A 23,712-nucleotide genomic window follows, 5' to 3' on the forward strand; every position below is an offset into this window, starting at 1 on the left:
GTCTACGTTGGTCTATCCGATCAATGTGGGTTTATGCCCTCTCGCGGCACCCGACACTCTTCGCAGACTGTACTCTGCCTTGGCCCATCGCCACCTCCTCACCTCATACATTGCGCTTCTCCTGGTAGACTTTGAGAAGGCCTTCGACTCGGTGGACTGGGGTATCCTTCAAGATGTTCTTGATATGATGGGACTTGGTCCCCGCTTGCTGGCCATGGTCAAGGTTCTGTACGCCCTCCCGAGGGCTCGTGTTCTAGTAAATGGAGTCCTGTCTGAGCCCTTCTCGGTCTGTAGAGGGACGAGGCAGTGTTGTCCCCTTTCCCCCCTGCTTTTTGCCTTAGTGATGGAGCCCTTGGCGTCTTTGATCCGGTCTTGCGATCGGATGCGGGGATGGGAATGGCCCAGCGCTGAACCGGATAAAATCGCCTTCTACGCGGATGACGTCCTCATCTATTTGGCAGATCCTGCCCGGTCTGGCCCCCATTGTCTTTGCATCTTGCAGTCCTTCAAACAGGCCTCGGGCCTCCGTTTGAATCCCAATAAATCGGCCCTGGTTCCACTTCACCTCTCCAGCGACTGCTTTGACTGGCAATCCAAAATACCTCTACGTCGTCAATCATTCAAGTACCCAGGGCTCTGGGTGACCTTGCTGCCCGAGCTCAGCTAGGCCCTCAATGTCACTCCACTGGTGAAGCGAGCCAAGGCGGACCTCCAGCGGTGGCAGTCGCTGCCCCTCAACCCCATGGGGAGGGTGGCCCTTTTTAAGATGATCAGCTCTGACCCTGTGCCTCATGGGAACAGTCCAGTCCGAACTACCAAGCCATGTCTTTCCCAGACCGGAATCAAGCATCCAAGGACCGGTTTCTGGCTATCAGCCTGGATAGCTTGACTCCAGAGCTGATTTGTATATAGCCAGTGTCACAGGTGGTGTGGAGTGCAAAAAAAACGATGGATTTAGGCCCAGATCCTTGTACTGGGGTGAATTTATGACATTGTTCTACATTCTGACCATCAACTGTGTTTTTTGCAATTTTCACCCCGAATGTGCTGGGTATACTCAGACGTGAGTCCCAGGCTCTCTACACCACTGGAGTCAAGCTATCCAGGCTGATGAAGGCTGATAGCCAGAGACCGGTCCTTGGATGCTTGATTCCGGTCTGGGAAAGACATGGCTTGGTAGTTCGGACTGGACTGTTCCCATGAGGCGCAGGGTCAGAGCTGATTTGCATATAGCCAGTGTCTAACCCAGGGTGGTGTGGAGTGCAAAAAAACGATGGATTTAGGCCCAGATCCTTGTACTGGGGTGGATGTATGACATTGTTCTACATTCTGTTCATCAACTGTGTTTTTTGTGAAATATCCCACAGCATTTCAGATTTGGAGATCAAGTGGCAAAAATCAAATAAAATGCCAGACTAGAACTTGCATTGTGAGCCATGATGCAACGGTTACCCATTCATAAGGGACTTCCTTCTCAGCAGCCCTTGCAGTAATTATTTTGCCATTTAAGTATTTATGAAACGTTTCAATGGCGGCACATTTCAGGGAGTGTAACCCTTATGTTTATATTCGGTAACATCTTCGAGATACTCTCCGTCTGTAACCGGATATCCCAGTATTTTCATGGGAATATAGGTACCATGCTATTGGTATCAAACAAGCAATTTTCAAGGGAGAATATTTAGTTTAATCTATTATTTAATAATTATAAGATCTTTCACTACTAATAAAGAACATCTGTACCAATTTGAGTGTTCAAACACCAATATTGATTTTGGCGACTGGACAACAACGCCCATGACAGCAAGGAACTCTTCAGCATCGTCAAGGAGTTCTCCAACCCCAGCACCGGCAACAACGACATCACCCCTTCACAAGATCTCTGCGACTCCCTCGCCTCGTTCTTCCACCGCAATATTGCAGACATCCACAACAGTTTCGGCGCACCATCCACGCACCCAACCAACGAACCCCACCGCCACCCTCCGCACCTGGACCACGGTGACCACCGAAGAGACAGCCCGCACGATGAACACCATCCACTCCGGCTCTCCAACCGACCCCTGCCCCCACCACGTCTTCAACAAGGTCGACTCCACCATCGCACCCCAACCCCGGGACGTCATCAACACCTCCTTCAACACCGCCACCTTCCCGGAGAGCTGTAGGCATGCCGAGCTCAGCGCCCTACTGAAGAATCCAACAGCGGACCCCACCGACCTCAAAAACTTCCGCCCCATCTCGCTCCTCCCTTTTCCTGCCAAAGTCATCGAGAAGATAGTCAACAAACAGCTTGCCGCCTTCCTCGAGACGAACGGATCCCTCGACCCCTCGCAGTCCGGTTTCAGAGCGAACCACAGCACCGAGACCGCCCTCATCGCAGCCACCGACGACATCCGAGCCCTGCTCGACAACGGGGAAACAGCTGCACTCATCCTCCTGGACCTCTCCGCATCATTCAACACGGTCTGCCACTGCACCCTAGTCCAACGCCTCGACAACACCGACATCCAAGAGAAGGCACTGAAGTGGTCATCTCATTCCTCGCCGGAAGAACAGAGAGTCCGCCTCCCCCCGTTTCGATCCGAGGCCACCGAAGTCATCTGTGGCGTCCCGCAAGGATCATCACTCAGCCCCACCCTCTTCAACGTCTACATGAGACCTCTAGCTGCCATCGCACGCCAACACAACCTCAACATCATCTCCTACGCCGACGACACCCAGCTGATCCTCTCCCTCACCAGAGACCCCGACACCGCCAGAACCAGCCTACACGAAGGAATGAAAGACGTCACCGAGTGAATGAAGAACAGCCGCCTGAAACTGAACTCAGACAAGACGGAAGTCCTCATCCTGGGACCATCACCCTCCGCCTGGGACAACTCCTGGTGGCCCACAGCCCTGGGCACCGCCCCCAAGCAACAGACCACGCATGCAACCTGGGCTTCATCCTGGACTCCTCCCTCTTGTTTCTCAGACAAGTCAACGCCGTATCCTCATCATGCTTTCACACCCTTCGCAAGATCTTCCGATGGATCCCGACCGAAACCAGGAAGACAGTCACCCAGGCCCTCGTCACCAGCCGACTGGAGTACGGAAACACCCTCTACGCCGGAACCACAGCCAAGCTACAGAAAAGACTCCAAAGCATCCAGAACGCCTCCGCCCGACTCATCCTGGACATCCCCCGACGCAGCCACATCTCCGGCCACCTGAGGGACCTGCACTGGCTCCCCGTCGACAAGAGGATCACTTTCAGGCTCCTCACCCACAAGTCTCTCCACGACCTGGGCCCCAAGTACCTCAACGACCGACTGACCTTTTACACGCCCACCTGCCAGCTACGGTCTACCAGCCTCGCCCTCGCAACCGTACCACGCATCCGAAGAGCCACCGCCGGAGGCAGATCCTTCTCCTACCTGGCGGCCAAGACATGGAACTCCCTCCCCATCCACCTCCGGCTCCGGCTGACCCAGGACCACCTCGCCTTCAGGAGACAACTCAAGACCTGGCTGTTCGAGCAGTAGCGGACCCCTTCCCCCAAGCGCCTTGAGACCCTTCCGGGTGAGTAGCGCGCTATACAAATGCTGTGATTGATTGAATACGAATTGGCATTTTTAAACAGTTATGCATAAGCTTTAATGATCATTTAATATATTTTGTCCAACACGTGTACATTAAAAAAGGTATATTATTCTTGTGGATTTACATACATGGCTTATTCCATGCTGTGTTTGTTGCATGCAGGAATTGCAAACAAAAGTACCCAGAATTCACCAGGTTAAATGCATGCATTGAGATAATATCATTCAGACCGTATGACTATTAGCACAGTTGTTTTCCTCCAAGTCATTGTAACATGCATTCAAAGAAACAACAAGCAACGCTTTCGCTTATCAGTTACACTACTGTAGTAATAAGCATGTTTATTAGTACACCTGCTCTAAAAACACGTTCATGGGCCACATTTATTTTTACTAATAAACTATATATGTAAACACTTCTACTGCGGGACAATTATTTAGCAGAACACATTGGGTGATTAAGAAACCCAGTGATTAACAGTTCCCACTGGGCAACCCCATTACCAGATTTTTTCATCATGGTTAATTCTAATGTCTCCCTATCAGTCCATTTGTACAAGAACCAGGACACAACATAGATGGTCAGTCACATCTACAGTGACCTCTCTCAGTTAAATATAACTGCATGAGGCAGCTTTTTATGGTGCCATGAAACAGTCAGGCGCATTTTTGTTGATGCGTCACATGTACAGGTAAAATCTTCTAGTATGCTTCCCAAACTGTAAACATGAGGTGTCCTATTTTGACAGTGTGTGGACTGCATTTTACCACAGGATTCCTGGTTTCTAATATTGTAGTTGCCTCAGGAAGGAATCTTGCTGTACCTTCCTAAAAAATTATCTTTCCAACTTGTTTGATGGAAAACGGAGGCTGGCACGCAAGGAAGGAGTCTAGCTGCCCTTCTCCCTAAAGTGCTCAGGCCCAAGTGCTTCTTGTGTTGCACACATCTGAATGAGGTAGGACTATCATCGGTGGGCAGAAGACAGCAATAGTGCAAAGGTCAGTTTTTCCCAGGATGATTTTGAAGGCATCCTCACAGGCCTGTGCTTTGCTTTGCCCAACGGGTTCCTTTACTATAAGCTGAAGCAGAGGTGGGATTTCATGTCTTTTCTGGTGGGTAGACTTGTTAAAGTTGGAGAAAGGATTGTACAACAGGATTAACTGGTGTAAATCATTGAAGGCAATTTCCGAATCCCAAATTGGGTTCTATTTGATCATGTATACCCCAGTGTTCAGGATCCTCGTGGCCCACAAATGGACACTGCATATACAGAAGTGGCACTCGTCCCACGGTCCACTGTGGCACGGTATTCGATCACTCCTAAAAAGCTGTAGAGTCGCTGCATCATTAGGAGCTTAATTTAATCAGCATCTCCCATAATCCAATTCCATATCTGGCAACCTCCCTCAGTAGTTGCCAGCCAGACGGTCCAGAAGAGGAACAACGCACTTGCAAACCACATTGCCCCTGTTCATGTGATAGCATACTTGTGCATCTTTGCGGTTCTTCACATTACAACACATTCCTCTAACATACCGCCCTTTATACCTGGCCCATTCAGAATGAAAACAAAAAGGTTCCAGTCAGGTGGGAGTCGATGGGGCGGTGAAAAGAAATTTACATGGGCAGTGGTGGCAATCCCCACCTGCCAAACAGATACAGGTGAAGAGCCCTGTGCCCACCCCTACGACCAAAATATGATAAAACCACCAGCAGTCTTGCATAGCTTGGCACCTTCAGTCTACCACATGCTAGCTAGAGGGGACAGTAGCTACCCTCACAAAAAAACATAATGCACTTTGGATGAACCCCACCCAGCCCTCCGATCTCTGCATGATTTTCAAGTTCATTTTAGGGAATACACAGAAGTCATGGATTCATCCATGATAACGTCATTTTACTCTCTGGTCAGATCTATGATGCCGCTGAACTCATGACCATCGGAAACTTCAACAAATTGAAAATCTCACCATTCACTAAGGGCAGCCTGCAGAAGCTTGTCAATCTCTACAGTGATATACACCTCCTGTGAATATTTGGAAAGACGATGATTTTGCACATTGCTCTTTATATAGTTCTGGCCCGAAATGGATCCAGTTCTAATCATTTCTGCTAGATTACTTTCTTCTGGGTCAAACACTCTCATGCAAGCAACCATTCCAATTTTGCTTGTTACGGCTGTCAGGCACTTTTCATTTTCGACCTGGAACACTGCCTGCCTTCATTTATGGTAAATTTCATCCAGAAAACCCTAAGAATTTGCTCTGCTAGGCCCTTCTGTCTCTCGCTTTATTTTCCCATTTGTCTCCTTTACCGCCAATGCAACAGAGTCCCTGAGAGTCATCCAAATCAATTAGTGTCCCACACATTATTCATGCAAGGAGTCACTTATGTGAACTGTTCTGACCTTTAACTAGAGAAAGGCAGTAGGTAATCAATGGTGTATAGGGGATAAGGCCTCTTTTCCATGATTATGAATTCACTGCTACCGCTGCCAGTCACCACACAGCCTCCTTAAGGGAGCACTAATATCCTCACTAATTAGAAAGGGAGTAACCTTCCGGTGATCCACACTCTTCAGAGCTCAGCTCAGATGTCAAAAGGAAGAATACAATGATTAGGCAGTCTAGTGGATATGCATGATTATCAATGGAGGAAAATGAGAGAGCGCAGCTTACTAACTCGTGAAGAAGACTGAACCCAAGCAGCCAGCCAATTCTTGCACTACAACCCCCCCTCGTATTTTAGCACCCTATGCTTTGCAGAGCATTCATAAAACCAAACTAGAAACTATTAACTCGCTGGTGCCAGATATGAAACGAATGCCCTTGTAACATACCACCCAGGCCTAAAAAATGAAGACAGTTGCTGCTTCCGGTTACTTTCCTCTTTCCAGAATTATGCTCAGCAAGCTCCAGGTCATAAGTTTGGCGGCCCTTACCTTTGGATCTTTAACACTGTCAAACTGTACGTCTTTCAAATGACTTTTAAAGCCACTGTTTTCCAAACCATGCTCCCTCAAAATAGTCAATCTGTGCCAAGAAACAGTTCAGCCATGCTTTTTAAGGGGTTCCATTGCCATTCTTGTCTACACGTTCAAGCACACTTTAACTAGCCTCCTCTCTGTGCTTTCAGTTTCCATTGGCTGAGAACAAGTCTCAAGAAAGCCCAGGTTAATCTACTACTCGTCAGAGCTGTTGCTCAAACTGAAACCAGTCTCACTGGGCTCTGCCACTTGTGGCTGCTTGAAGGAGAGCAGTCTCACATTCTCCGACAACCCTACTTCTTGCAGCTTTCGGAGGACAGTGAAAATCCCTTTAAAAAGCAATCAAATGGTTGTGGTTAACGTTAATCTACGGGCTCACGACTCATGCAGTCGTCACCATGAAGCCTCTGGATGGCTTTGCATGAAGTCTTAGTGGATTCCAGGGAGTTCAGTTATTGCTGACTGCCCAGCTGAAAGGTTGCAGACTACCCTGCTGTGAGGTTGGTGGTTTGTGTTTTCTTACAGCTTTGTCAAATAAAAGAGTTCAAACCACAGCTTCGAAGTGTGGAGTGTACTTGGTTATATTCACAACACAAATGGACACTAGGTTTGCTACACAACTTAATGCGCCCTCAACACCCCGTGAATGAGTTGCCTCAGACAATGGACTTTTTGCTCACATTATTTTATTTGCAACTTTATGTACTTCAAAAACCTGAAAACCCCAAACTTCAAAATGTACCGAGAACTACGGACATCTGTACCAACCCAGTGGTTGGCAGAGGCATGGGGGCACAGTCCAATAAGTATATTAAGTTAAGAGACATTTGTTTGCATTGCATTGGTATAGTGATCAACTTTTGCCAGTTCCATTTCCAATCTCTTTTCCCAGCAAGTTTCCCACTGCAACCATTTGCTGCACCTTCACAAACATCTTTATGTAAGGAAACCAAAAGGGAATGATTAAAGACCTGCACTTCTAAGAGAACCCTCTGCATCCCATGCAGTCCATTTATCGTCCAGTCCTTCATCAGTAGTACTGTCTTTACATGAATCTTTTCTGACATTGACAGGTTAAAGCAAAACAATCACAGTCTGTCCGGAACACCTCTGGCATTGGGAAGCTCCCGAAAGACTTTAATATGGATAGCAGAGTTGTTACGTGTTCTGGCCATGGGCTCGCCCTCATCCGCCTCAGGTTCCAGATCGTCCACAAGCTCCACGGTAGAGGTACTGGCAGCTACCTGGAGAGCACCAAAACTGTTAGCCTCTAGCTGCAGGGCTATGTTTATGGCACGATTTATGGCAAGCCCTAAGCCGTGGATGCAGATGTCATTAAAGTTTCCACTGTTCAGAAGCTTCTGGCAGCGACTGAGCTGGGCTTTGAAGTCAGTCTTCATGCTGACATAGACGTCATTCTTTCGGCGTGGGAGCTTGTGTGGCAGACGCTTGCGCAGAGTGTACTCCACCTGGTCCATCTCCATCTCGGAGGCGCTGGCAGTCTTGGGCTCTGGGAAGGATGCGTAGTTTTCTGCCATGTTTCTAAATGGTGTAAAAGAAAAGAGTAATCAATAGGCTGCATTACCTGACCTCACCAACAGGTTTCATCTGCTTCATGGGCACCGAAGAAAGTCAATATGAAAAATAGACCTATATATCCTCTGATTAAGGGACTAGCTATTCAACGTCTGACAATAATACTGGCAAGAAGGTTCAGGTAGTTTGGGTACTTGCTGCAGACACTGAAATAACATCCTCAAAACAGTGTAGAGGGCTGAAGATGCTTTCTGCACGGCCCTACATGTAATTATCTGGTCACTACTTTGAAACCTTGCAAGATTGCTCACTGGATTCATGCATTTTTCAGGAGGTAACAATTCCAGATCTTGGTAAATAGTTCAATAAGTTATACACCTGCTGCAAGCATGTTTGACTCCTTGTAGGGACAACTCAAACATTCATTGTTCATAAAATGGATCACATGGAGTTACAACTTTATCATATATATATATATATATATATATATATAAAATTATTTTTTTTGCCAACAGGCAATGCCTTCCCCACGACAAATTCAAATAAGCTGAGAAACAAATAGATTTATCTGTAGATTTTGTGGGATAATATTTGGTGTATTGGTGAGATGTCAGCGACTTGAAAAAATGTGCACTATGTAAGACAATCTTTCAGAACAGTTTTTCTGTTCAGCAAAACTTCCTGGTTACAGCACTCTAAGTCAAGAAATTTTTACGCAAAGCAAAAGCTTCTCTTCCCCTCTCTGACATGCTAAAGGTTTCGAAGATTTTAGAAGCTAACTACTGGATTTCCACCTAAATTTTGACTATTACTTCCAGTATGTGTATCAGTTAAACTCAGCACTGCTTTCGTTCCAATACTGGACTCAATTAGGATCATAATCGAGGATTATTCGTCATATCTCATTATTGGTTAACGGGAGTGATCCTGGACCACTGGACGGATTAACTACTTGCCTCATTAAATAGGTCTGTAAAAGAAGAAGCCATGCTAACATATCACAGCCAATGGTGAGGAGTGAATTGGAAAATGTTTAATAAATGCATTAAGGCTTTCATATGGTTCTTGACAACTCCCGATTAGGACGGGACAGATGTATGTGCATGTTTGCTGCGTAACTGCAAGCAAGGGAAGCAGTTACACAAAGTCCAGCTAGTCTGCAAATCTTCAGCCATCTGTCTAGTATCCAGCACGCGAGTTGAAGAACTCCTAGTTAAAGGTCTCATCTTGATTTCATTGTCAGGAGCCCATGTATTGGGTTTCATTCGCAGGAGCCCATGTATTGCTGCATCTTAGGTAGCAGCAGACCCAAAGACGCTACTTTGCCTTTTATTTTAGAAAAATTGGTAACAGGAATAATCCCAATAGATTTTTTTTAGGCTCCTAAAACACCATTTACCATGACTCAACTTCCTATAGACTTCCCAGAGTTTCCTAACTTCTTCCCAGAACCACATTAAGTGAATGTTTTAAACACTTCCTATCCCACGTTTCTGGTAATTAATATTTATGCCTGGATACATTTTATTAAAGAAATCTGGATCAGAAAGGTTCTTTCAGGGTGTGGAATTCCTAACACCCAATGCCCAAGACTTACTGTTTGGGGTCAACGACAACATGTTTATTTTGTCCACTGTACAATTAGGCCATTTTACTCATTCAAGAAGAGCGAACATTGGCACATTTCAAAAAGTGGCCTGCTGCAAGTTAAAACTGGTCTTGCTTTCATTCTTCTGCATGCATATTCGCATAAAATCAATAGAGCGTTATAGGACCATTATAAGAAGACTAAAATTGTTACATTTTGCTAACGTGTACACATTTTAAAACTGAAACCACAGTCAGCAATACAAGCTGGACTCCCTACATTTCCTTAGAGCACTTAACTGAATAGTAAAGGATTTGCATTACTGAACATTCTATACAAGCTCACCGACATAAATAAGCATACAAATCTTGCCTCAGTGGCAGACAATAGCCTTTCACATATTTATATTGTAAGATAGCAGCTAAATGATTTAGGTCACAGGGATGTTCCCTGAACAGAAGAAATAATTCTATACTATGTATTATGTCACAAAATGAACAGCTAAATCGAGATATAAAAAAGTGTTGCTTTCTCAATCTCTGTATGTATATATGTTAGGTACGCTGGCATAAGGGATGCAATTAAATAAAGAATCTTTTTACATAGCATAGATTAAAAAAAATAGCTGTATCTTAAGATTGGGTGTTCTTTACTACCCAACTCCTAAACAAACAGAACGCAAGTACATTTACTACCACACCGATAAATCAAAGTACTTACTTGGTATGTTGGGGAACAAATTCTATCTGTGACACCAAATTAAAACTATTTGAGAGTCTGGTTAACTATTTCAGATTCTGTAGTTTTGCATGAATCGTAGCTCTATGCAGCAACATAAAGTGGCTAGATTCAAGGAAACGGTATGCTTGAAAAAGCAGGTATAGGCTATTTTATGATCTATTTAAAATATTTTGTTTTTTACGTAGTTTTTTATTGGGATTTGGAAGTAAAAAATTTAATGAATTATGATTTTTTTTACCATTATTACCGGATTTAATGGTGCTCGTGTTCACAACTTTTGAACAGCAGAACATAAAGTTAAAATCTGCAAGGTTTCAAATGTTATCTTTGCAGGTTACATGCAGATAGTTGCATGGGAAACAACTGGTTGTGCTATTTTACCGTCCCTGCAATTTGCGAACCAATGAACGCACAGGGAATTCCGCACAAACTGGCAGACTACTGCATGCTACTAAGACACAAAGAAGCGATCTTCAGGTTATATACAATACTTCGTAGTTCCGTTAACTGTTTACGAGATTTCATGAATAAAACATACATTAGACAAAAGGATCTCTATACCAAGTGTATTAACCCCGAGAACGGTCCAATCCAGTTACAGCTCAGGGTTTGGGAGACACACAGAGAGGCACAGCAAGCGCATCAGCCACCCAAGAATGAGGCATGTTACCGATTATCAAAACGAGCCTGAACAATTGTGCACAGACAAGTCTTTTTATTTTAATCAATGCCTTTGGTGGACAAAGTTTTTTTTGTTTCTTTTGTTGTAATAATGCTTATGCATTACAGACCATGCATAGGCTGTCACTGTTACCTGTGACAATACCTTTTGGGACTACCAAGCACCACCCTAATTCAATCCACTGCACTCGGATCAGACTGGCGAGATTTAGCCCCAAATATGTGTGAAGACCTGAGGTCTCCTGCATCTCGGGGGGACAGAGGGGTCAGCTGAAGCCGAGGGGCTGCGCTGCCCTGTTTGAGGGAGTTTTATTTATTTATTTTATGGCGGGTCCATCGGGTAGCGGCCCCATCGGAGGGGAGATGCTGGTGGGAATGGGGCTCAAAGGACAGCCTTTAATATAAATAATCTGGAAGTAACGCGCGCCCACGCTGCACACTACGTACGGGGCCTGGAACCGGGAGACGCCGGCTCACTCCGTAGGAAGACGGGACAGGTACTGCTTGGGCGCCGCGGCTCCCGCTGTCAGAATCGACCGGCCCTCCCGGTGCCTCTGGCGCAGACCGCCCGCCTGCGACGCTGCAAGCGCCTGCAGTCAGCGAGAGCTGGAATACTTCAAACTAAGGGAGCCACTTCCGGTGACGAAACCCACCCGGCCTGTACCCTGCGCCACGACGAGAGCGTCGCTTCCGGCGCTTTTCTAGCGGCGCCCATAGCGCGCGCGGGGCGACGACTGTGATTTCTGCAGGTCCGCCCACGAGAGCCACGCGCACCCGCACTGTACGTGTTACTATGTCCACGCAAAGATTGGTTTCCCCCAGTACCTCTCCCAGTGCGCCACAGAAGTACTAGAATAGTCACAGGGATTACTGAGATCTGTAAAGGGCTGCTGGTCTTTGGAGTTTCCTATCGCTCCTGTTCTCTCTTCACACTGTTTTCATCTGCAGTCTTTCACCGTTAGCCACTTGTTCCTTCTTTTTCTCCACATCTTTTTCAAAAACCTTAATCTGCATACATCGCATCATCTCTTCCCTCATCCTCATTTGTTTTTCAATGTGTCCTGCATGCACTACTTGTATTGCTCCGTCATCACGCACCTACCCACCCGTTCTTCCCTCATCTTTAACTACACTTTTCTTTTTATGACATTAATATTTCGACGTCTGCGTGTTACTCCTGCACACATTTTTATATAAAATAGAAATCACAATTGGCCTACATGTGAACATCTCTTAACAGAGAGGCCAAGGCTTGGATAATCTAAATACCTTAATTTGACCCACTGTGGGAAGCTCTCTATGCCTTCAACCTCAGCCAAACAGCTCTCTGTCATGCCCCATAATACTCACTCACAAGCTTTAACTAGCTCAAACACCTATAACCAACCAACAGAGTGCACTGTTGTAGATTCATATCTGTTTCATGAAAACATTGCAGAAACACATCGTATGGAAAATGCAAATACTTTAAGGGAATGTAAGATACAGTCAAAAAAGTTTTAAGGGTTTGGATTTTCTTATAATGCGTCACTCTGGGGAACGGTACCCCAGTGAAACATAGGTTAAAAAAATTGCCAAGCCCGAATTTTCTCTGTCACACCAACCCCAAGGGCTGTCTCAAACGTCACCCGGGAGTCTTGTTTTTGCCCATGATGGCAGTTTTGCACAGCAACTTCAGGGTGGCCTGTCTCGGCATAGGTGATCGGTCTGAGAATCTGTCCTGGACGACTCGAGATAGCACTGTGTACTCGCAGGATGAGAAAATATTACGAAATTTAAACAACAATCTAACAAATGTCAATGTGCAACAACGTACAGTAAAACGTGGCATTATTGCTAGATCAGGTTACCCAGGGGCCGATCGCTTCTGGTGAATTCAGTTTTGCTCGGGAGCTGAGCAGCTGGTTGCAAACATGACGGTCACAGCCTTTTTGACCTGCTCTCTAGAATCTAGAAGGCGCGGATGAGGGGACACCCAAACCCCACTCTCATGCCACTGACGTGACACGTTGGATGATAAAATTGCAGTGACGCCAAATCCATCGCATGAGTCTGGGTGGGATTGGCGCTTAATAGTTTGTTTTAGGAAGACCCCTCTGACACAATAAAGACGCCTGCAGCCAGATAAATGAAACAGTGGCACAAGTAATCTGTAGGGGTTGGGGCTCAAGATCACAATTTGTTTTTGCCGCACAGCGCCAAAACAATGTTTCTGACTGAAGACTGAGACTTCGCAGGGGTCACCAAGGCAACAAGTGAGTGTCTCAGCTACAGAACATTAAGCTGTAAATAGGGCAGGAATTGCCAATGCAGGCTAGTTTTATTTAGCCTGGGAGCACCTCTCATGATCCCTCAGTGTATCGGAAGCTATGTAAATGCGTGACTAATGCATTTTAGTGCGGCAATGCGGCCACCGGCACCAAAATGCCTTAGTTTCACTCCTGATGCGTGGTACTTGGCAGAGCTGAATTCAGCAGTTTCAAAGATCACTTTTTTTTTTAAAACTGAACTCTACGTATCCCATGAACCAAATGGGAATATGTCTATGACAGCCATTAACCAATCAAAATACAGTCTGCATGTCTATATAAATCCATGCTCCACGAAATCCTTCCTCTTTCTTTACTGCTGTGTCAGTTTTATATAGCACAAACTTGACCCGTAGGTATCAAAGCGCTTAACAAAAAACTAGTTGCGTTACATGAGGACACATTCATTTTTGTTAGGCACGGGGAGATTAAGGGCCAAATGTAGGTAATCTGAATTTATCGATTCTAAAATATCGAATTTCACCGATTCGGTATTTTAGAATCGGTAAATGGGATGTAGGTATTCATTCGGTAAGTATTACCGAATCGGTAAGATTCAGTAAATACCGAATCGGTATTAACCGATTCGGTAATTCCCATTCATTCCTATGGGCCTGGAGGCCCATAGGAATGAATGGGAATTACCGAATTGGTAAATACCGATTTGGTAAAATGGGGAACACATTGAAGGGTGGCAGGGTGTCACTTTGACAACCTGTTGCACCCCTCCATAGTGTATGGGTGCACATGTGGCACACAGTATGTCTGCCACATGGCACTGTAATAATTTGCAAAAAAATGCTTCTTTTGGGGTTTTCATTATTTACCACCAACTTGTAGTTGGTGGTAAATAACGATTCCTAAAATGGGAAAAGCACTAATTTGACTGCTCCTTACATTAAGGATTTGGTAATTTACCAAATCGGTATTTAAGAATTCGGTAATTTACGATTCCTTAAATTACCGATTTGGTAAATTACTGAATCTTTAAATTAGTCCACTACATCTGAAAAGCCTAATACCGGTCGGTAGCGGCTGAAATTCCGTAATATCGTCCGTTACCGACCGGTATTAGGCGACCTATATCTGGCCCTAAGTGATTTGCCCAGCATCACAGGATGTTCAGCGTCATTGCCGAGTCTCAAACCTGCTACCCCAGTTTCGAGGTTGACCGCCCTAGCCGTTAGGCCAACTCCTCAGTCAAGTCCCTTGCTTCCTTAATGACCCTTGGGGTTGGTTCCAGGTTATCCGGGATATTGAACATGTGCAGTTGATTGATTTGTTTTGGTGACATTGCCATTGGACAGTGTTTTTTCCTACTATTTACCAGTTTGCGCTGTGTGTGATTCGCGTGGTAGGCTTCGGCTCGGGCCCTTTTGATTCCGTGCAGGTCCCCTAGGTGGCACTGTTTCATGCCGTTGGCGGACCCCATTATGCGCGTCGCAGCCTGATCAGTTGTGAACTTCCACACCGCGCTATAAGGGCCTACAACACACGCTAGGGTGATGGCAGAGGTGTCCTGTCTTACTTTGGACGCCTGCTTGTAGCCCTCCTTACCAACCCTCACTAGATACCGTGAACGCAGTAAGACTGTATTACGCCCTCAGGCCTGGTTCACTTCACCCCACCTGGTTGTTCCTTCTTTCCCATTTCTGAGCACCTATGAGGGGGCTGCCCTTCTTTATTTCACACGGCGAGACTTGTTTTTTCTGATACTCTCACCATAACTAAATGGAATCCTAAACGGATTACGAGTATGCTCCCAATTTGGCCTCTTAAGAGGAATGACACCCTCAATGGTGCTTGCACCTCTGCAGGAGAGCGTGGACAAGCTTATGTCCCAGGTTTCTACCGGCTCCGGGATCCTTGGAGACATTGGGGCAGGGCTTAGCGGCTTATGCGTGACAAGTTCTAAGAGTTCCCAGAAACATGACACAGGGCACCTGGAAGGCTTTGTTCGGCTGAGAGTAGCCTTTTGCAAGAGCGCGCGCATGTTGTAAAATGTGCCCTGTGGAGAAGTGTGGCTCAATGGTTAGAGCGGCAGACCCTGATGCAGAGGTCTGGCCCGGGACCAGGGTTCAATTCCCGCCTCCGCCGGTCTTGGCGGGGTCTTGAGCTCTAAATTCCTCAGACCTGATTTCTCGCCTCAGTGCCTATTCTAATCATGGGTCCCACGCTGCAACTCTGGGCAATAGCTTGCTTAATCTCCACAACGGCCCCAACAGCGCTGGGATGCCTGGCTTCACCTTGGGGATGCCCAGGAGTGGACATTTCACAGGGAAAAGCCAGGAAGGGTTCCTTAGCGGTATGGGTACAAGCGCCAGGAGACCCGGTCTGGGTAGCTGTGCGCTATACAAGTACAAAACATTTACATTTACAAGGATGTTTTCCCCAGGGAGATTGACGACGCCGTTGCACCAGACTTTGACCCTATAGAGAGGTCCTCCCAACATGGGGAGGGTGACACGAAGCAGGATGGTTCATCAGGTGAAGGGGCAAGATTCGGGCAGACCCTTGCGCCCAGGCTTGGCCGCCTCAGGATCTTTGGAAGGGGATACCACTGCAATGGATATGTTAGAGCCTGATGGTATTTACCACTCAAGATCTTCGGAATGGCTCACCAACCATAAGGTTGCAAACTATGTGGCTAGAAAGATACGCCAACTCCTAGATAAGTAGTTGCACGCCTGCTTGCGGGCACAGTGCCCATGGCCCGCCTTAGGAGGCAAGTTTCACCCCTCTTCAGCCAGGATAGCTTGATTCCAGTGGCACAGTGAGCCCAGGACCCACGTCTGGGCATACCTGGCGCACTTAGGGCGAGAAAGCAAAAGGCCCAGATTTAGGCCTAGATCTCTGTACTGGGGTGAATGTATGACACTGTTCTGCATTCTGTCAATCAATGGTTATTTTTGCATTTGTCACCCCGAGTGGGACGTGTATGCTCAGACGTGAGTCCCGTGCTCTCCACGCCAATGGAGTCAAGCTATCCTGGCTGATGACGGCTGATAGCCAGAAACCGGTCCTAGGATGCTTGATTCCGGTCCAGGGAAGACATGGCCTGGCAGTTCGGGCTGGACTGTTCCCATGAGGCACAGGGTCAAGGCTGATTGGCATATGGCCAGGTCTATACTGGGGTGGCATGGTGAGCAAAAAAATGATGGCTTTAACCCAGATCTCTTGACTGGGGGTGAATGTTTTGATTTGTTCTGCATTCCGTCCATCAATTGTGTGTCTTTCACTTATGTAAGTGGGCACCCTGCACCAATCCAGACGGCCCTTATTGTGATTTTAGTGGTCTTAGACAATGCTAGAAATCTCTCTAAGTGGTAGCTGTGGAGAGCAGCCTTCAGGCTTAGTCCAGAAGGAGTGTAAAGCAGCTTGTTTTACCAGAGCATAATCTTATTGGTATAGATTAAGTGAAAAAGAACCACACAGTGTATTTATAAAAATATGAATTTATTATAAGACACTCACTGACACATACAGACTTTGCAATAGAATCAGGTAAGTAGCACAGATACACAGTGGTCACCAGGGGGAGACCAAACCATATGCTAAAATAGTGGTATGTGAACCACGGCTCAAGTTAAGACTATACCCAGAAGACATCGAAGTGCCGGGACACAAGGAACCGCCCGAGGTAAGTAACAAGCAACCCCACAGAGGCCGTGTGGTGAGTGGGAACACGACCGCAGGTTCAATACAAGTCAAAGGGTAAGTCGCAGTTGCAGTTTTAAAGAAGAAGGACCTTTCCCAGAGGACCCAGAATAAACCCAGTGGAAGACAGAAGTTTGGAGAGCCACCTCAACTGTAGATACCCTAGGAACCAGGATACCTACACGAGGGAAGCTGGGTGTATAGGTGTGAAGTGGAGTCAGAAACCGCAGACCCAGGGGCATCTCAGCGCTTACATAGACGATAAACTGAGGAGCAGGAAGAATTAGGTACCTGCGTTTAAGCAGTATTTAAAAAAAAAAAGGAAAGCCTTCAGTAATGTTCTAAATACAAGATAGGAGGTGGACTTTTGCAGGGCTTCTGGTAGGGAATTACAGTACTTGGTGGCGATATATGAGAAGGCTTTTTCTCCTGAACACGTCCGCCAAATTCGCTGAGTTATCGGAGTTATCAGCAAGGCCGTTCCACAATATAAATGGTCTAGAAATTAATTCTAGCAAGACAAAATATATGGTCATAAGACAGCACAAATCTTTCAGGAGAAATTATTCAGTTCAAAACTAACAATTGGATTATGTGCCTAATTTTAGTTACTTGAGTATTACATTAGACATGAAAATGTCCTAGAAACCACATCTAAACAAAGCCAAGACTGTCCTGATACAAAACTCAATGGCCATTGAAAAAAGGCATCAATCTACCAAATCTAAAGCAGTGTCACCAGCCTTGGCAGTTTACAAATATAGGGCACAAACAGCTGCCCCTCATGGGGCAGAATTGTGGGAGGGAGACAACCAGGGACCACTCATTATGGACAAAAATAAATTCATAAGAATGTTACTTTACCTACCAAATCGAGCACCGGTGACACCAGTGTATTATGATATTGGCATTAGGAGGATAGAACATCAAGCCACATTAAGACCTACTTATTTGGGTCTGTTTATGGACCACTGAAGAGCTCCTTAACTACAGAGAGGGATCAAAGGACATTTGAGGTTAGACGGCCATGTTACATTTGCATAGCTCTGTCATATCTAGCGCAAAAAGAACAATTGATGGACAGAATGCAGAATTATGTCTTACATTCACCCCAGTAAAGAGATATGGGCCTAAATTTATCGTTTTTTTGCTCACCGTGCCATTCCAATTTGATCTGAGCCATGTGCATTTCAGTCTTGACCCTGTGCCCCATGGGAACAGTCCAGCCCGAACTGATAGGCCAGGTCCTCCCTGGCCTGGAAACAAGCATCCTAGGACCGGTTTCGAGGTTTCAGCCCTCATCAGCCAGGATAGCTTGACTCCAGTGGCATGGACCTGGGTTAACAAAGTGGACCTGCGCTGTTTTTGGGATGCCCCCAATCAATTGACGGTCCACTCTAAAAAGGCTTTGAAACACTGTTATTGAAATATGTATTAAATCGCTTTTTTTTGTGCATATTTTATATAGCGCAAACTCGACCCGAAGGTATTGGAGCGCTTTACATGAGCACCGTATTTACAATACACATTCAGGCACAGGGAGATTAAGTGATTTGCCCAAAATCACAGGATGTGGACGCGACCTCGAGGCTCGAACCCTGGTTTCCAGAACCAGAGTCGGCAGTTTTAGCCAACTGACCACTTCTCTTTAATAGCAACCCCAGGTTTGGCAGGCTCACTTCACAATTTCTAAGTGTTTAATTTCTCCCAGGTTTCGAACCGTATTTAGATAATGTCCAACGCCAGTGGCAAAATCATTATATAAAGTTTTGCTTTAATATTCTTCAGACCAAATCAAACACGATTGGATATCTAGTAACACAGCTGAGGGAGAGGCTCTTTGCACATTATGCACTTTAAAAGCGGAAGAAAACATTGCACGTTATTCTTTTGTACGGCATATATCCCCCCACCCCGAAAGAAATGGATTAAACCCATGTACTATAATACAGACATGTTCCTTATTATACTTTTTGCCCTCAGCAGATACTAATGGTTTCCAACCAAAATAAAAGCTATTTTGATGATTATGTTATGCCGCACACTTTGGCTGCTGAGTTCCGTTGTCGGTGAGATAGTGACCTCCAGCGGTAAAACAAGGCACTACAGTGTTTTTAGAAGAAAAAAACAAAAGCGGAGCTAAAACGGGGCTCCGGGCGGGGCAAAACCATTTTCGAGGATCAAGCTTCCTTTAGCTAATATAGGGCCAGATGGATCAAAGGGTTTTACTCATTCGGTGTCTATGGGAAAATACTTTAGTACATACTGTACATAGTGTACTAATTAACTGAAGCGCAATCTCCCGCCTGCGCCCTGTTCCGAGTTGCAGACCTCGGAATGAGAGGTAAGGCGTTGATTGCAGATGTTTACCTCTGTTCCAAGATTAGGGTGACCAGGCATCCCGGATTTGCCAGGGGAGGTGTTTTTTTATGTTTTACAAAGCAGTTGTTCCAAGAAAGCAATTTAATTCACAGGCAAGCTACTGGGTTTAAAAATAGCATCTTATGAATGTTCTTACTGCCTGTTTCGTAATTTTCTGCTGAGGAGTGCTGTCATTCTGTGCGCTCCCTTGATGTAAAATTATAGTCCTTCCTCTATTTTTGTGAAAGGTCCCTTTTTTTGCTTTAAAAATTCGGGGCCATATTATCAAGAAAGGGCGATACATTATCGCCGCTTTTATCAGCAGTTCTGGTGTTAACCTGGGCTTCTATGGGAATTCACAAGGGCATATTATCAAGCCCATTATCGCCGCTTTAGCGGCAGTTTCCTGCTAATAAAAGGGGCGATATTGTATCGCCCTTTCTTGATAATATGGCCCTAGTCACCCTATCCAAGATGCACACAACACAAATGTGCACTTATGTGTTTCCTCTCTATTTGCGTCATTGTGGGCCCAGACTGCACTCGGTTTCTATTTTTGCTTTGGGTGTAAACGGGGCTTGGCATGAGAAAGTAGATTAATACTATTTTGATCAAAGTCATATTGGCTGGGACTGGCACAGTGCCAAACATTCCTCTGTCGGGGCAAATCGTATCCCATAAAAAATGCTGGCAAGAGAACTGCACGCCTTTCCCTTTGTGTTGCTTTTATCACCCCTTCCCACTGCCAAGCCTTACTAAAGCCGGTGCACATTAAATGGTTCACTGGCAGTAAGTACCCGGTCCTTGATTACTACACCTGCAAGCAGCTGAGTAAGGGTACTACCGTCACCATAAGTAACTAAAACAAGTTGCGTCATTTATTTAAAAGTGATGTTTTTAACTGATTTATATAGCGCGACCTTGGCCCACAACCATTAACGACATTTCCCCTTTGTGTACAGGTCATGTCACATTTTCAGTGACAGAGCAATGCTGCTGGCCACAGAAATCAGTAACTTATGCTTTTTCCTTCTGTAAGGGTCACACCATCCTGGAGTGTTCAATAATCGGTGGTTTGTGTATTTCTAAAGCACCTTTAACACTCTGGGGTGTAGCTTGGTCAATAAGAATAGGGGAGTTAGAGCATCAGATTTCCCAACAATCATGCTGGTGTACAATGTTTACATTATACCACAAGCAGGACACATGAAAGGGGCTGAAGGGGCAGTGAAAAGCAGTGGCAACTGTTACGGAACTGTGGGAGTTAAAAAAAAAGAAGAAAATTTCACTTACCGTCTCTCCTCGGTCGCCTTTCCTCCACTTCTCTTCCCTGAAAGCAGGAAGCACACAGGCTCCCCTAAGCCAATCACTATGCTGCTGTCATCAGCATGACATCAGCGTCGTGATAGGTCTGAGTGGCCTGGTGCAGCACTCAGACAGGGAGTGAGAGCCTGTGCATGTTCTCCACCCAGGCTGAGCAGGACAGCTGGGTGGAGAACATGCTAAGTGCGCGTGACTGTTTGGCCGGCCCGAGATGGCTGACCAAACCAGCATGCGCACTTAAGTGCACCGACCACTTTTTCTCCTGCTGGCTGCGACAACAGCCAAGCCCCGCCCTGCCCCAAAACACAGCACAGAAAAATAAAATGATAACATTGTGTTATTCTTATTTTATTTTTCATTTTTACACTGCTGAAAAGCAGTGGGGCGACGCTCTTCCGCCTTAGCGGAGGAGCTGCCACTGGTGGAAAGGGAGAAGAAGGCGGATTGGAAGGAGTACTAAGTGAGAGAGAAACAATATTTTGTAAAATAAAATTTTATAGGACTTTCAAAACAGAGATGAGAGAGTGTGCATGCAAAAATCCGAGGTGAAATCCGATAGACACCTCACAATACCTAACTGAAAGCACCAGTACCCAACTATTCATCAGAAAATACATTTATTGGGGGATTGTAAGAGCACCTCAAACAACTCCCTTAAACTGCGCTCGTTAACACTCTTATCTTTGCCATACGCAGCTTATGTGTATATTTCCAATTTCCATCTGTTTGCTTCGGTGTCTCCTAGGCTACATCATTAGTTACATAGGCCACGCCTCATGCAAAGGTTTCCTAGTTACGGTTGCTTTGCACGCCCCATTTAGAGACCTTTTTATCCCACTTAAAGCACTGTAAACAGGTGTATCATCAGGCCTCTCGACAAACCTTCCTCGCTTTGTTGAGGTAGGGTCGAGTATCTCACCCATTAAAGGTACCTGCAGGCAACAAGGGGGCTCTCTTATTTTAGATTCCAGCTGGGCCCAAAACAAACGCATCATTTAAAGCGCCATCAACCCTCCTTTTATTTGAGTATAATGCTGGTTGTGAGCTATGTGGAGTTTAACACGTACACGCCAATGCAATGGAGAGGAAATAAAGGCACTCAGCTTGGTATCTGTACTTAAGAGAAACAAAGATTTGCAAGCAAGCTTTTGAATTAGCACAACCTCTGTATATAAGAGCTATGCATGCACTCTAACAGTGTCAGATGTAAGGGTCTGTATGAGTATTTGCACGATTAGCAATCTAAATAGCACTTACCAAGTTGTTTTATTTAATTCATTTATAGCGCTATTCATTCCAATGTAGGTTGTCTGTGCGCTTTTACATCACATGCATACATTATACATTGACAATAAATCATACAAGTAGTAGTAGTAGTACTAAAAGCTTTATTTCAATAAAGATCATATCTTAAAAGCATTTGAACATAGTTAAAAGGTTGCATAAAAACAACTCTGTATGTTAAAAACGGTATATGCTCTAGCAATTATTAAAAAACATGATCAACATCAGAAAATATTAGTTAAACCCTTCACACCCTAAAATTCATCATTGCAAGATAAAAACGATTTGAACAATGGAAGGAAGGGCATTTTGAGAATAGGAGGGAAGACACAATCACAGAAAGGGAAAAGGAGTAAAAAAAAAAAAAGAACACATTAGTGGGATATTCTCAAAGTTCTAGATCTAATATTCCATGCCCATCTCAGGAATGTAGACAGACCGCATACATACAGTGCTCACGCGTCTGATCTAAAAATGCGCAACGCTGCAGAATGGCTATGGGTGCCCAGTTCCCTACAAAGTGGTTTCAACCAACGCTCCCTAGGTAATTTGTATGCTGGGCAGGCAAAAAAAACATGGTCGATTGACTCAGATTTGGACTCGCAGTTTGGGCAGGAAGATGATGTTTGGAACAGAGCCTTCCAGCGTGCGGTCAGTTCGCGTATGGGCAATGATCCTACTCTGAACTCGAAATACAGGGCCCTATCAAAGGGCTTCTGTATAATATCCAGGTAGGATTCATAACATGTGAGGTGCTTATGCTGTAAAAACTCCTCTGTCATCCTGCCTAGCTTGGGGTCAAGAAATCCCTTACTAAGAACCCAAGCCCAATACGCCTTCTTAAGGACTGCCTTAGGTGGAGCAGTTCTATTGTCCCATGCATCTTTAAGATCGAGATCATATAGTAATACTTTGAGATCCTTCAGCCATTTGATTTTTTGCCACCCATCCATAGACATAATTTCTGATAAGCCCTCCGCATATTTTGATAGCTTCGGTGTTCGCCATAGGCGAGCCCACAGCAGGAGAGGACGGAGTCTTGCTAGGTCTTTGAATGAGTGGCACCCTAAGTCCTGCAATAATGGCACTGTTGGGGTCCTCTGAGGGAGCATCATGAGGTCTTTAAAGAATTTATTTTCTGACCTTACGATTTGGTCCGAATTGGTGGAACCCCAGAGTTCGGCGCCATAAAGGGCCGAGCTTGCTCCTTTGGCCTTGTAAATATCGATAGCGGAGGCAATAGGTCTAGTTGTTGAGAAGCGATGTTCCTTAAGTTATTCCCCCACTACCCTTTTGTGGTTCAGGAGCATTTTTTGCTTATGGGAATTCCACAACATAGAATCGGAAATGCGTATACCCAAATAATCAAACACAGTAACCCTTTCCAGAGGGGCAGAGTTCAGGACTGGTGGGGACCCAAGATTTATTGGTGGGTTCAGCACTAAATACTTTGTTTTAGCTGAGTTTATTACACGCCCTCTCATAGTACAAAAGGACTGGAAGCTATCCAAAAGACTCTGCAGCCCCCTTGGGGTCTTAGAGATGAGAAGGGTATCGTCAGCGAATAGGAGAGTTGGAATTTTTTTGCCCGCCAAGGCCGGAGCGTCAGATCGAACACGCTGTAGATGGTCCACCCCCCCATTCACGTACAATGAGAATAG

At 45.5% G+C, this 23,712-nt stretch overlaps 1 protein-coding gene across 1 annotated transcript; it reads right to left on the minus strand.

Moving 5' to 3' along the window:
* Positions 1 to 3,614: 3,614 nt before the first annotated feature.
* On the minus strand, positions 3,615 to 11,698 carry POP7 (POP7 ribonuclease P/MRP subunit). The gene is made up of 2 exons (XM_086946111.1): positions 11,565 to 11,698; positions 3,615 to 8,113 (listed from the first exon to the last, which is right to left on the minus strand). Exon 2 carries the CDS (start codon positions 8,107 to 8,109, stop codon positions 7,660 to 7,662), a length of 450 nt encoding a protein of 149 aa, XP_086802237.1. The 5' UTR covers positions 8,110 to 8,113; positions 11,565 to 11,698; the 3' UTR covers positions 3,615 to 7,659.
* Between the last annotated feature and the right edge of the window lie 12,014 nt (positions 11,699 to 23,712).

Source organism: Lissotriton vulgaris, chromosome 12, assembly GCF_964263255.1.
Source record: "Lissotriton vulgaris chromosome 12, aLisVul1.2, whole genome shotgun sequence".
NCBI classification, from domain to species: Eukaryota; Metazoa; Chordata; class Amphibia; order Caudata; family Salamandridae; genus Lissotriton; species Lissotriton vulgaris.

Coding starts and splice junctions, on each gene's coding strand:
- POP7 (XM_086946111.1), bottom strand. CDS start 8,109: ATGGCAGAAAACTACGCATCCTTCCCAGAGCCCAAGACTGCCAGCGCC.